Source organism: Coenobita brevimanus, chromosome 65, assembly GCF_032717465.1.
Source record: "Coenobita brevimanus isolate Jiangsu-jjx chromosome 65, ASM3271746v2, whole genome shotgun sequence".
In the NCBI taxonomy this organism is placed as follows: Eukaryota; Metazoa; Arthropoda; class Malacostraca; order Decapoda; family Coenobitidae; genus Coenobita; species Coenobita brevimanus.
In genome coordinates this window covers 31,684,363-31,697,151 of record NC_137018.1, presented here as the reverse complement: position 1 = coordinate 31,697,151, position 12,789 = coordinate 31,684,363, and the positions used below count along the sequence as shown (strand labels likewise).

At 42.1% G+C, this 12,789-nt stretch overlaps 1 protein-coding gene across 1 annotated transcript in view; it reads left to right on the top strand.

Annotated features, from left to right (window-relative positions):
* The first annotated feature begins 9,792 nt into the window (after nucleotides 1-9,792).
* MCPH1 (Microcephalin) overlaps nucleotides 9,793-12,789 on the top strand; it is a 189,200-nt gene continuing 186,203 nt past the window's right edge. The window contains exons 1-2 of the mRNA XM_080276467.1: nucleotides 9,793-9,896; nucleotides 10,404-11,479. Of these exons, the coding sequence (XP_080132593.1) occupies nucleotides 9,793-9,896; nucleotides 10,404-11,479 (1,180 nt within the window). The remainder of the gene's footprint in view (nucleotides 9,897-10,403; nucleotides 11,480-12,789) is intronic.

The following is a 12,789-nucleotide window of genomic DNA, read 5'->3' as shown; positions in this document are numbered from 1 at the left end:
AGATGGAGGGATGGGGTGGAGAGGTATATGAGAGAGGGGGGTGTGAGTTGGGAGCAGGGCAGTGAACTGGCTGGGGACAGTGTGACGTGGAGGTGATTTGTTTGGGGCCACCCCGTACAGGATTGAGGCATCTGGCAATGGACAGATAGATAGATGTTTCCTAACTGGGGACTTTGCCCCCCAGAACCCCACTGACATCCTAGCGGTTTACAGTTCGTCGTCTTTATCTGAAGAGTCATCTGTAGTTTTAATGACTACTGGTGACGGGTGACACCTCAACACTTTCTGATCCTCATGGAAAATGAGACTTTTGCCCTGATATGGGCACTTTGTTCCCGTTGATGGTAAAATACAATGCAATTGCACAAAGGCTACAGCTTTATCTTCTTGCTGGTAGAACTGTGAAATAGCAGTGAAGTAATTAATTTTGCAGCCTTCACAGTCCATGGCTGGAGACGAACTGACTTTCAAATTCTACAGGCCCTAGCGTAGGGCATTTGAAATCCTACTTTGTGATTGGCTGAATCATGTGCTACGCATGCGCTCTATCCACCCACACACATAACACGCACCAACAAACACACACAACTGTCTGACCATGGCAAGGGAAATCTCTCTCCCATTGAATATAATAGCAATATAAATTCCATAACTCATCAACGGTTGATTTAAGACGGAAGTGCCATTGAAGAAAAAAGGCTTAGAATTGCTTAAAGTATAAGGTGAGTTAGCCAATTTTGTTGTCAGTGAGTTGGATGTAAATACAAAATAATACCACGTATCAAAATAACCTAACCTAACCTAGAAGCTTACCTTAATCAGTATCCTTGTCTTCGTCGAGTCCCTCAGGTCTTCTCCTGTTGGATTGATGCAGGTAGAGGCGAGCCGCAGGAAGTGATGTGGATGAAGAGATACCGCTCAAGATACTGCTTGAAATACTCCCCCTTAATGCCAGGCCTCCGAGTCCACTGTTTGATGTCCAGCCACAAGCGTTCAGTGTCCATTGTGTGGATCCTGCTGTCTGTTGGACCCACAAAATTCTCCTTGTGGTTGATAAAGGAGTGATGTAGCCCTCCTCAACCAGTCTTGCATAAGCAGCCCACCCGTCATTGTAGATGTGGCTGCCAGGACGGATGAACTTCTTTATAAGGGGGAGTAAAGTATCAACGCTCCTGTCCTGTCCCTCCTTGACCAGCGGCACCAGAAACGACCACTTGGACTCGCGCTCAATGCCCCCCGAAATCCACACTTGATTGAGGCTCCTTCCCTGGTTGTATTTGGAGCTAACAAAGAGGCTCTTGTTGATCTCAACCTTGATGCCCTGGCCACCGATCGGTTCCTGCTGGTCAAACCAGTGCTCCGTGACCTCACTGCAGAAGCTCCACCAGTCCACCAATGTCCGAGACAACCACCAAGGTTCCTCACCACAGCAGCTTGATTCCACTTCTTTGTCAGCCAGTGATTGATGAAGCACAGGATCTCCCAGGACATCAGGTTGGTATGGTCCAGGAAGGTTCCCTTGCGGTCTGCAACAGAAAAATTGCGCTGCTTCCTGCGCTTCGTCTTTGTAATCTTCACTGACTGATGGCACACTCAATATCTCTTGTCTGAACAATAGTGGCCAGGAACTTTGCACTGAGGACAGTCGATGCTTGATGGTAGTACGCCATGTCGACACAGAATATCGATGCTAGCCTCTCCTTGCTCCAGAAAATCCCTGAAGAAGAACCAAGGCTTGAAAGCACAACCGGCACACAGGGAAGACATGGTGGGACTAACTTTCAAATGTGGGCGGGTAAAGGGACGCAACGCGCACTTGTCTGTGATTGGCAGAAGTAAATCGCTTGTAATTCATTTATTATCAGTTTGCGAGAGAAATGTCATACAAGAAAAGATTGTTAGACTGACCAAATATACTTGAAAATGTTAATGAAAAGTTGAAAATCGCACAAGGTATACTTGTAAAGTTTGGTCTTCCGGGACTAACTTTCAAATGTGAGCGGGTGAGTGGATACAGCGCGTGCTTGTCTGTGATTGTGATTGGCAGAAGTAAATCACATGTAACTTGTTTATAATTAATTTGCAAGAGAAATGTCATAGAAGAAAAGATTCTTAGAATGGCCAAATCTACTAGTAAATATTAACGAAAAGTTGAAAATCACATGAGGTACACGTGTAAAGTTTGACCAAAACTAGTTGACCTTTGGTAGCCTCTTTGGTGACCTTGACCCCAAGTGCCGATTTTCGAACTCGTCCAAGATTTTGGCCATATTTTGATACCCTAAAAGTTTCATGTTGATAGCTCAAGCCGTTCATGAGATATAATGGTGCTAAGGGTGAACAATAAAAAGTAGTTTACTTTTGGCAGCCATTTACTGTTCTGTGTATAGTGGACATCCATTTCTTTTTAATTCTTTACTAAATGGGCACAGCCTGTCCATATTTTCAATTAAAATTAGTCTTTCACAGGTTTCTTGTTATTTTTCATAGATTGCCACAGCTACTGGGGATTTTTATAAACTTACCTCAGAAAACTTTAATATGTGTAAATACAGGTATTACGCGCACATTTTTATATTTGAAAGGTGGCTGTCAAACGCAGGTTATGCTAGATTGGATTAGGTTTGGTTAAATCATTGTTTGCCATAGCTCTGACACAGGATACACTGACGCTTCAGTGGAAGTGATGGTTGGTAAACAACGTGGCCAGTCGGAGAGATTGTCGATAAACAATTCTGCGGGTGACCTGACCACTTCCTTAAACACCCAAAAATAGGTAGACAGTATTTCATTTTTTTTCCAATCACAATTCGACAGTTCACTATCTCTGTTGTATATGTACCAAAATTATATACATGCCTTGAGATTGTGAGTTTGTTCTATACACTTGTAGGTGGAATTCCCATGTCTCTTTGGTGAAGAATTACCTTTTTTTATTATTTTTTTTTATATAGAGGGTTTCATAATTGTATATCATACTGTGTATACTGTATCTTAGCTTTTACAGAATATGAAATTTTTTTTATTTCATTGCCAAGTGCTATTTTGCCAACCAGTATCATGTTTTAATCGATGACTTGTGCCTGTCTATCTTTCAATTGCCAGGTGCCTTAATCCCATGAGGGGTGGCCATAAACAAATTGCCTGCATGTCTCCCCGTCCTCCACCATTTAACTGCCCTCCCCCCAGCTCAAACACCCCTTTCTTATATACCTATCCACCCCATTCTTCCATCTCATCCTCGGCGTCCCTCTCCCTCTCCCGCCACCCCTCCACCTCACTCACATACACTCTCCTCATTAGTCTCTTGCTCTCCATCCTCTTCACTTGGCCAAACCTATCTTTCTATCTATCTATTTCCAGACGCCTCAATCCCGTTTGGGGTGGCCACAAACAAATCGCCTCCAAATCGTCCTGTCCCCTGCCATTTCACTGCCCTGCTCCCAACTCACACCCCCCTCTCTCATATACCTCTCCACCCCATCCCTCCATCTCATCCTCGGCCTCCCCCTTCCTCTTTCCCCCCTCCACCTCACTCACATACACTCTCTTCGTCAGTCTTTCACCCTCCATCCTCTCCACATGGCCAAACCACCTCAGTGTGTTCCTCATAACACTTCCTATCACATCCACATCCACACCACAACGCTCCTTTATATCCTCATTCGTCAACCTGTCTCTCCATGTGACTCCACAGGCTCCTCTTAAATAACTCATTTCCACTGCTCTCACTCTTGACTTGTGTTCCTCCAACAATGTCCAAGCTTCACTTCCATACGTTAGAGTTGGTATCACAATACTGTCATGTAGTAACTTTTTCACTTCCATGCTCACTTTCCTGTTTCTTATCACTGCTTTCAAAGAACCAGCAACCTTTCTTCCCTGCTGTACCCTTTCAAGCACTTCACCCTCCAAACCTCCATTCTTACTCATCACACTACCCAAATACTTAAACGTACTCACATTTTCCAATTCCTCACCATCCAACCTCGCTGTACATTCACTGACTTCACCTCTCTCAAAGACCATCACTTTACTCTTCCCTACATTCACCTTTAGATTCCATTTCTTGCACACTCTCCCAAACTCATCCACCAAGCCTTGCAGCTGTCCTTCGTCGTCATTCAACAACACAGTGTCATCTGCAAACAACAGTACAGGGAGTTTCCAAACACTATCCTCTCTCACCAGGGCCACTCCAACATCCACTACCCTACCTTGTACCTCTTTTATTACCCCATCCATAAACAGATTGAACAACCGTGGAGACATGACACATCCCTGTTTCAACCTAACCTCCAAAGAGAAATTATTCACTTAGTTCACCATCCACACGCACTGCAGCCTTCGCACCATCGTACATACTCTTCACAGCATTCAACAACTTTCCATCTACTCCATACATTCTTAATACTTTCCACAATCCTTTTCTATCCACCCTGTCATATGCTTTCTCCAAATCCATGAAAGCCGCATACAACTTCTTTCCCTTCTCTAGAAACTTTTCCACTAAAGATATAAGAATGAATATCTGATCTACACAACCTCTTCCCTTCCTAAAGCCTCCCTGTTCTTCTCCAACTAATTCCTCTATTCTTTCTCTAACTTTGTCAATAAGTATCCTACCATACACTTTTCCTATTATACTAAGAAGACAAATGCCCATATGATTACCACACACTTCTTTTTCCCCTTTTCCTTTGTACAAGGGAATAATTATACCTGACTTCCAATCCTCCGGGACTACCTTCCTCCCAGGCCAATCTGCACATCTTCCACATCCATTCTACTACTATCTCTCCCCCATGCTTCAGCATTTCACCACACACTCCATCAATTCCTGGGGCTTTCCCCAATTTAACTTTCTTGATTGCTTCCACAACTTCTATCCTACTGATTTCTTCCTGTCTTCTCACCTCCCTCCTTCTCCCAGCCATTCCCCAGCCACTTATACTTGCATTACTTCCATCCTGTATGTTCAACAATTCCAAACCACCTCAGTGTATTTCTCCTATCACTTTCTGTCACATCCACATCTGTACCACAATGCTCCTTTACTTCCTTATTTGCTAGTCTGTCTCTCCGTGTAGTTCCACATGCTCCTCTTGAATAACTCATTTCCATTGCTATCACTCTTGACTTGTGTCCTTCCAAAAAGGTCCAGGCTTTGCTTCCATACATTAGAGTTGATATCACAATACCATCTTGCAGCGACTTTAACTTCCATGCTTACTTCCTTATTTCTTATCGCTGCTTTCAGTGAAACACCAACCTTTCTTCCATGTTGTACCCTTTCAAGCACTATCCTCTACATCCATCCTTATTCCTGACACTACCCAGTTACTTAAATATGTTCCCAGTTTCCATTTCCTCATACAGCCTCACTGTGCATTCAGTGACTTAGTTTCACTTGAATACCACAGCTTTACACTTCTCTACATTCACCTTTAGATTCAGTGTTTTACGTACTCTTCCAAACTCATTTACCAAGCCTTGCAGTTCCCCTTCATCTTCACTTAACAATACAGTATCATCAGCAGACAACAGAACAGGGAGTTTCCAAACAGTACCCTCTCTCATTAGGGCCATTCCATCTTCCACTCCCCTTGTATCTTTTTTATAACTCCATCCATATACAAATTGAATAGCCATGGAGACATGACAGATCCCTGTTTCAGTCCAATATGCAGATTGAAAAATTCACTCAGTTCACAGTCCACATGCACCCTCATACATACTTTTCACGGCATTCTCCAGCTTCCCATTTACTCCATATGTTTCAAATATTTTTATCATTCCTTCCACTCTGTCATATGCTTTATCCAGATCCATGAAGGCTGCATACAACTTCTTTCCATTCTCCCTCTTCCCCTTCTGAAACCCCCCTTCTTCTCCAACTAATTCAGTCAGTAAGCATCCTACTGTATATTTTTCCTCTAACTCTAAAAAGACAAATGCCCCTGTGATTACCACACACTTCTCTTTTCCCTTTTCCTTTGTACAGGGAAATAATTATACATGATCCTCAATCCTCCAGGACTCTACCTTCCTCCCAGGCCAATCTGCACATCATCTATATCCATTCCACTACCATACTATCTCTCCCCTGTGCTTCAGCATTTCACCACACACTCCATCAATTCCTGAGGCTTTCCCTGTTTTGACTTTCTTCCTTACTTCCAACCTACTGATCTCTTCCTCCCTTCTTATCTCCTACATTGGTTGACTGAGTAAATTCATTGGTAACAAGTAAATTCATTGGTAACAATGTATTTTAATTTTTTTTTATTAAGATCACAAAACCATTTCTGATGATAAGATTGCACAAATAAAATATAGCTACTGTATAATGCAGTTGGTTGCACTGATTACGATAATTTCAAAATGAGGCCTTGTAAAGTCAGCTAGAGGGCTTAGATAGCTACATGTGAAAATTTCAGCTCTCCCACCAAGCCAGCACTTTTGGACAGAGTTTTACGAAATCCTTCATTTTTTCCCTATATTACACCCACCGCAAATTGACTTAGAACCTGCACACAGAATTGCTATGGGAGAGTTGCCTGTCTTTGCTTGTGTTTCCACCTCTACCAAGTGAATTTTGGGGACAAGATGTAACTGGCAACTCCTCTGGTGTTGGCAAGAGGTGGTGAAACACTCAGCACGTCAGTGCTTGCCCAGAAGTGAGAGTGGGAGTGTATGTTCCCATCGCTCCGAGCTTGCACCTCCCTATTTTTTTTGTATGCATTACTGTTTGCCCTGTTATTTTCCTAGAGTCAAGTTGTCATGCCTGGAAAGTACTGTTCAAGGGATGAGAGGGTCCATATCATTGCATGGAGGCAGGATAATGTCCCTATCAACACAATTTGTGCATGTCCTGGACGTGCAAAGTCGACCGTGATGAAGATTCTTGCTGCAGTGTGCGGCCTACCACCTGATGTCGTACCAGAGCAAAAGCATGACAGTGGAAAGAAGAGGACGACCTCCAGAGGTACAGATATGCTTCTGAAGAGGGAATTAATTAAGAATCCTCGACTGACAGCAGCAGAATTGAAGAGAATGCATCCCCAGCTGTTACAAGACATCTCAATTCAAACTATCCAACACCGCTTGCAGAAGGAACTGGGTTTTCCAAGCCACACCACAGCCAAGAAACTGCATCTCACTGACTGCATGAAGAGGCAGCGTATTCAGTTTGCCAAGAAGTATGCACACTGGACATCGGATGAACGGAGAAAAGTTATGTTTTCTGATGAAAGCACATTTCAAGTGTTCCAGCTGTGTTCTGCCAAGGTTCTTTGCCCTGCCTCCCATAGTTGATATGACCCTGCTTACACAGTTAAGCACCCACAATCAGTAATGGTATGGGGGTGTTTCTCAGGTGAAATGGGAAGGGGGGGCTTTACTTTCTTCCTAAGAACTTGATGATGAATGGTGGCTGGTACATTCAAGTTCTGAAAGATCATTTGTTAAACTTTTTTGCTATTCATTGGTGCAACTTTTTCATGCATGATTCAGCTCCATGTCACAAGTCAAGAAAGGTGACAAAATGGCTTCAGGATAATCAGATTGAGGTCCTCGACTGGCCTGGCAACAGTCCGGATCTAAATCCGTTAGAAAACTGCTGGGCAGAGATGAAGAAAATCGTGGCAGAAAAGAAGACATCCAATCTGGACAACGTCAAGACTGAACTAACAAATGTTTGGTGCAAAGAAATGTCCTTAGATTACTTTAGAGATCTAAGTGATTTCATGTCAAAACGCATCCAACTGGTCCTAAAAAACAAGGGAAACATGATTTCATATTAATGAATGGCATTTCATGAATAAACATTGTGGTATACTATGATTTCTGTGTTTTTTAATACGTTGTGGGGGGAGGTCCTACCGGTGAGTCAATTTGCAGTAGCTGTAAGACAAATGAAGGTAAATTATACACCATTACTGTGATATTCTGTTGATTTAGCAGAACTGAAAATGTCACACGTATGTAGACCTTCTGACAGAATTTGTAAGGCCTTGTTTTCAAATTAATCTGTGCAGAAAACTGAACACAGGTATATCTTTTATTTCAGCAATCTTATTGTCAGAAATGGTTAACCTTTATAATAAAAATGATGTAAAATACATCGTTACTAGTGAATGCACTCAGACAACCAGTCAGCTGAAAGCTTTCGAAAGCCTAAGGCTCATCTCTTCCTAGAAGAGAACCCACCTGGGGAAGAGGGAAAGAATAGGCTACTTTCCCAGTGTCCCTTCCTGTTACAAGAGGCAACTAATAGGGACCTTTTTGTCTCCAGTCTTTCTTTCCCTACTCCCCTCTTCTGCTCTTTTGTCCTACTGATCATCTTGTTATTTCCTGGTTAATTCCAGCCTTTATTTTCATTCCGTTCCTGGAGTGCCATATAGCCTTCTGTTGGCTTGGTGCTAATTCTTCATCATTCCCTCCTTCTCAGAAGAAATCAAGTAGGCTTTAACCTAACCTATCCTAACCCTAACATAACGTTTAGAATGTGGCTGGCTACAAATACATCAAACTGCTCTTCTAAGTGGAAGAACGTGGTTATATAGCAAACATCCAGTCAAGGATTTTTTTTTTTTTAAAGAGTAAAAGTTGGTACAGTATGAAGCATATCAATTGGCAAAAGAAAATCCTTTGATTCGATGGCTTTAAGAAAGCATAAATTTACCCAGTCTATTATCATTGGGAAGATGAACTGAGTACTGGTATTAATTTCTGTACACTGTTCAAAGCTGATGCAGGATTTAGATGGATGTTATTAAATATTAATGGCTGTTTCTATGGAAAATTATGACAAGTCAAAAGGTAAAGAAATTGAGTGTTGGATGCATTAAACAAACAAGGTTACATTGAACCCAGTATGAGATATGAGTCAGGTCAGAAATTAGATGTGCCATAACCTCATTCTGTGTTTGGATAATGGATACAGTACTTAGTACAGAACAGTATTTAAGCGTAGTACAGAACAGTATTTAAGCGTGGTGAATAAACTATATTAGTTTTGTAACTGGGGCTCTGTGCTATCCATTGTAGCTGCCTTGTACTACACAAGATATTATTGATTAACAATTATGTGCTCCCTATGTGTCATCAAGTGGGTTGGTGGAGGGTTAGTGCCCCTTCCTGTAAAATAAATAACTCAGAGTCAAATGGCCACCCCTAACGGGATTATGGCATCAGGCAATAGATAGATAGATAGAAATTTATGGTTGTAAGTGGTGGCAGCCATAATCCACTCACATGGTGTAGTGCTGTCTACATTTTCATTCACTTTTATCATTCTTATTCTGTTTGCCTTCCTCTTTTCCTATATGTCCCATCCCTCATGTCACTTTTTTTATTGCTCTTCACTTCAGAAAATAAAGGTGAGCAAAGTGAGTACAAGAATTATTGTGGCATAAGTGTATTGAGCATGGTAGGGAAGGGATATGGAAGAATTATTATAGAGAAAGTAAGGGAGATACCAGGAGTTTGAGTGATGAACAGGGTGGCTTTAGGAGAGGTAGAGGATGTGTGGATCAAATATTTGTGGTAAGGCAGATAGTGGAGAAGGCTTGTGAGAAAGACCATAAGGTGTTTATGGCATTCATGAATCTGGAAAAAGCATACGACAAAGTAGACAGAGAAGATTGTGGAAGGTTTTGCGCAAGTACGATGTAGATGGTAAGCTGCTAGGTGCTGTCAACAGTTTTTATAATGGTAGTGAAGCATGTGTAAGGGTAAGTGCGCATCTGAGTGAATGGTTCATGATCGGTGTGGGCGTGCAACAAGGGCATGACTTTAGCGAGAGTCGATGAGGCAAGCATCCCTTCACGCAGTGGAACGGAATCGGACAATGTAGAGGAAGATGACATGGCTCCTGACGCTACCACTGCTTAGTACAGACTGGATCGCGCAGCCGCAGGGTACCTGTGGGTCCTACCTACCCCATAGGTATCACAGAAAACGGTAGTGTACTCAATCAGTGGCGGGAAGGTGAGTGCGGTATAGCAAGGCAACCGGCGGCACTCCGCGCGCTCAATCCTGTCGTGCATACACGTCAACTGGCGGATAAGGATTAATACACTTTTTTGGTGTCAGTTAAGTTCTTTAGCAACAAGAAGTCATCTGTGTTGTAAAAAATAGTGTGGGAATAGCAAGAATAATATAAAGACATATTGTAAGTATACTGAGGGTATCAGTTGTTTTTTTTTTTTTTTTTTTTTTCCCCAAGTGGTTTTCTTGTATCAAGTTTCAGTTTTATTAATCAGTGCTGTTGTACTTTCAGGTATGAGAACATTGCCTTCCTGATTGTCAGTGAAGATGAAGAGGAACCAAAGGGTTTTGAAGAGCCCTAGGAGAACATGTCATGTGGAAGACTCTGATGCTCCTTCTTTCCTCTTCAGTTCAAAGAACTCTGACCCTGTAATTTCTGTGGTTGTGCCAGAGACGCCAACCAGTTCTCCATGTCCCAGTGCCACCCTGGCCACCATCTCCAACATGGTGTCTGTGATGGAGACTCCTGATGATGAAGAGACCAAGAGTCATGCCCAGGACCTCACCACTGACAAACAGGAGACAGGTAGTGGAGAGAGTGTTGGATCACTTGGCTCCACAGACATGGATGAGTCTCAGGAGCTGGATATCACTCCCGATCTGAATTTGGCTAGGAGAAGGAAATTGTTGTCAATATTGGAATCTGAGCATTCTTTTACCAGTTCCCTCCAGTCACAGAAAGAAAAAAACAGTTCCATGTTACGACATCATAATGAGAATGGAAGAACGAGAAAAAAAACAAATGCCAGTAAAGATGAGATTATTTCGCCTAAGATTGGGAGAAAGAGAAGGTCTCTTACACAAGTTATTTTACCTTTTGATCTCAATGATTCTGACCGATTATCAAACAAACTTAATATGTTAAAAGACCTTGAATTTAAGAGCAGACTGTCATCACCCTCTGCAGCAAATCGGCAGATAAAAGGACAAAATCGAAAAAGATCACTAAACTCCCCTTCCGCACCAGCTATGCAGAGGAAGCGTTTGAAATCCTATGGTATGTTAATGACCCGGGATGGAAAGGAAACAATAACAAGGAGTTCCACCAAAATGCTGGACAAAGCCACTGAAGACAAAACAATCCACTTTGACAGTGATGATATTATTTTGACCCCTGTCCAAGGTGAGGGAAAGAATGGAGTTCAGACAGCCAGTGGTAACAATACTAATGAACAAAATAAGCAAAAGACTGTGAGTGTGTTAGGAACTGCACAAAGAGAGGACCAAAGATATTCTTTCCTTACTTCTAAAATTTTAAATAGCCACTCAACCAGAGGGGCATGTAAGAGTATGCAGAAAACGTTGGAGACATCAGAGGAATTGCAGGTGGGCATCTTGAACAACAACCCTCACAGTGTGAATGATGATGGCACTGAAAAACAGGAAACTTGTGTTCCCTCTGTGGACCCTAATACTGTATTAAAAGGTGAGTCCATCCTTATTTCAGGCTGTTATTGCCAGTGCTTGTTTTCTCCATCATCCTGGTAGTGGGTCATAGGTTTATCATTGCTGCAAGTTAAACTTCTCCCCAAATAATGGGATGATATAGGATTTAGAAACAAAGAAAATGCATAAAGTAGAACTATTTATATATGAGGGAGGGGAGGGGTGAGTTGGGGGGAGGGTAGTCAAATGGTGGGTGACAGGTGACTTGGAGGCGTTTTGTCTGCGGCCACCCTTTGCGGGATTAGGGCGTCGGGCTATAGATAGATAGATAGATAGAACTATTTAATGGCATGCCCAGTGAATTAGAGATTAGTACATCAGTCAGTCATTTTATATTGTGACTCTCACAAACAAGCCACTGTGCTTGTATTTTATGTTGTTCTTAGAAGATACACTTTGTATCCACCTCTGGAACTGAACCATTCCATCAACCATCACGTTTAATAGAGTGGTGCATGACCCTTGTTTGCCCCTCAGTACATATGTTACCATCCATTTTGGTTAACTTCCATGCATCCTTTTCTTATACACTTTATATACCACATCCTTCCACTGGTAGGCTAGGATGCCATTAGCCACTCTTATGACATAGTGACACAGCACTGATTGATAAGCCTAATGGTCTCCTGTAACCCAGGAAATTATTACAACTAAATACAGTAAAACCTCGATATAACAGACTTCAGTAGACCGGAATTTGCTTTTACTGGACTCGAGCTACCAGATAAAATTCCTATATGTCGGAAAAAGTCCGATAAAGCCAGAAGCAGTCTGGACTGCCTGACCAGGTATGTTCACCACAATAAGGTAACTAAAAGACATGTTTATCAGTGTACAGCACAGTATTTTTATATATATATTATACCATTTGATTAATGTACCGAAGTTATAACACAGTACGGTACCACAATGGTAGTCAAAACAGTTTAAAAACCGTTCATGCAATCCGGACTATTGTCTGATATATCGGAAAAAGTCCAGGTTTTTAGGGAGAAGTCTGGATATCACTTTTATCAGAATTTCGTGTTTTTTGGACTGGCTTGGGCCCCAATTAGTCCGTTATAATGAGGTCTTACTGTACTCAACAGATGTGGAACCTACTATGGAGCCTTTGTTAACTGGGTGAAGAAACAAATACAGGTATACCCTGGTTTAACGATGCAGTTGTTTAAGTAAAAACCCATTGTTAGGCAGGGTATCTTCTCATGGGGTAGATTTAACGTAAAGTATAGGGTTGCATGTTTGAGTCTTGGGTTTCCCCCCCAGCCAAGTCCTAAACCTACACAAATG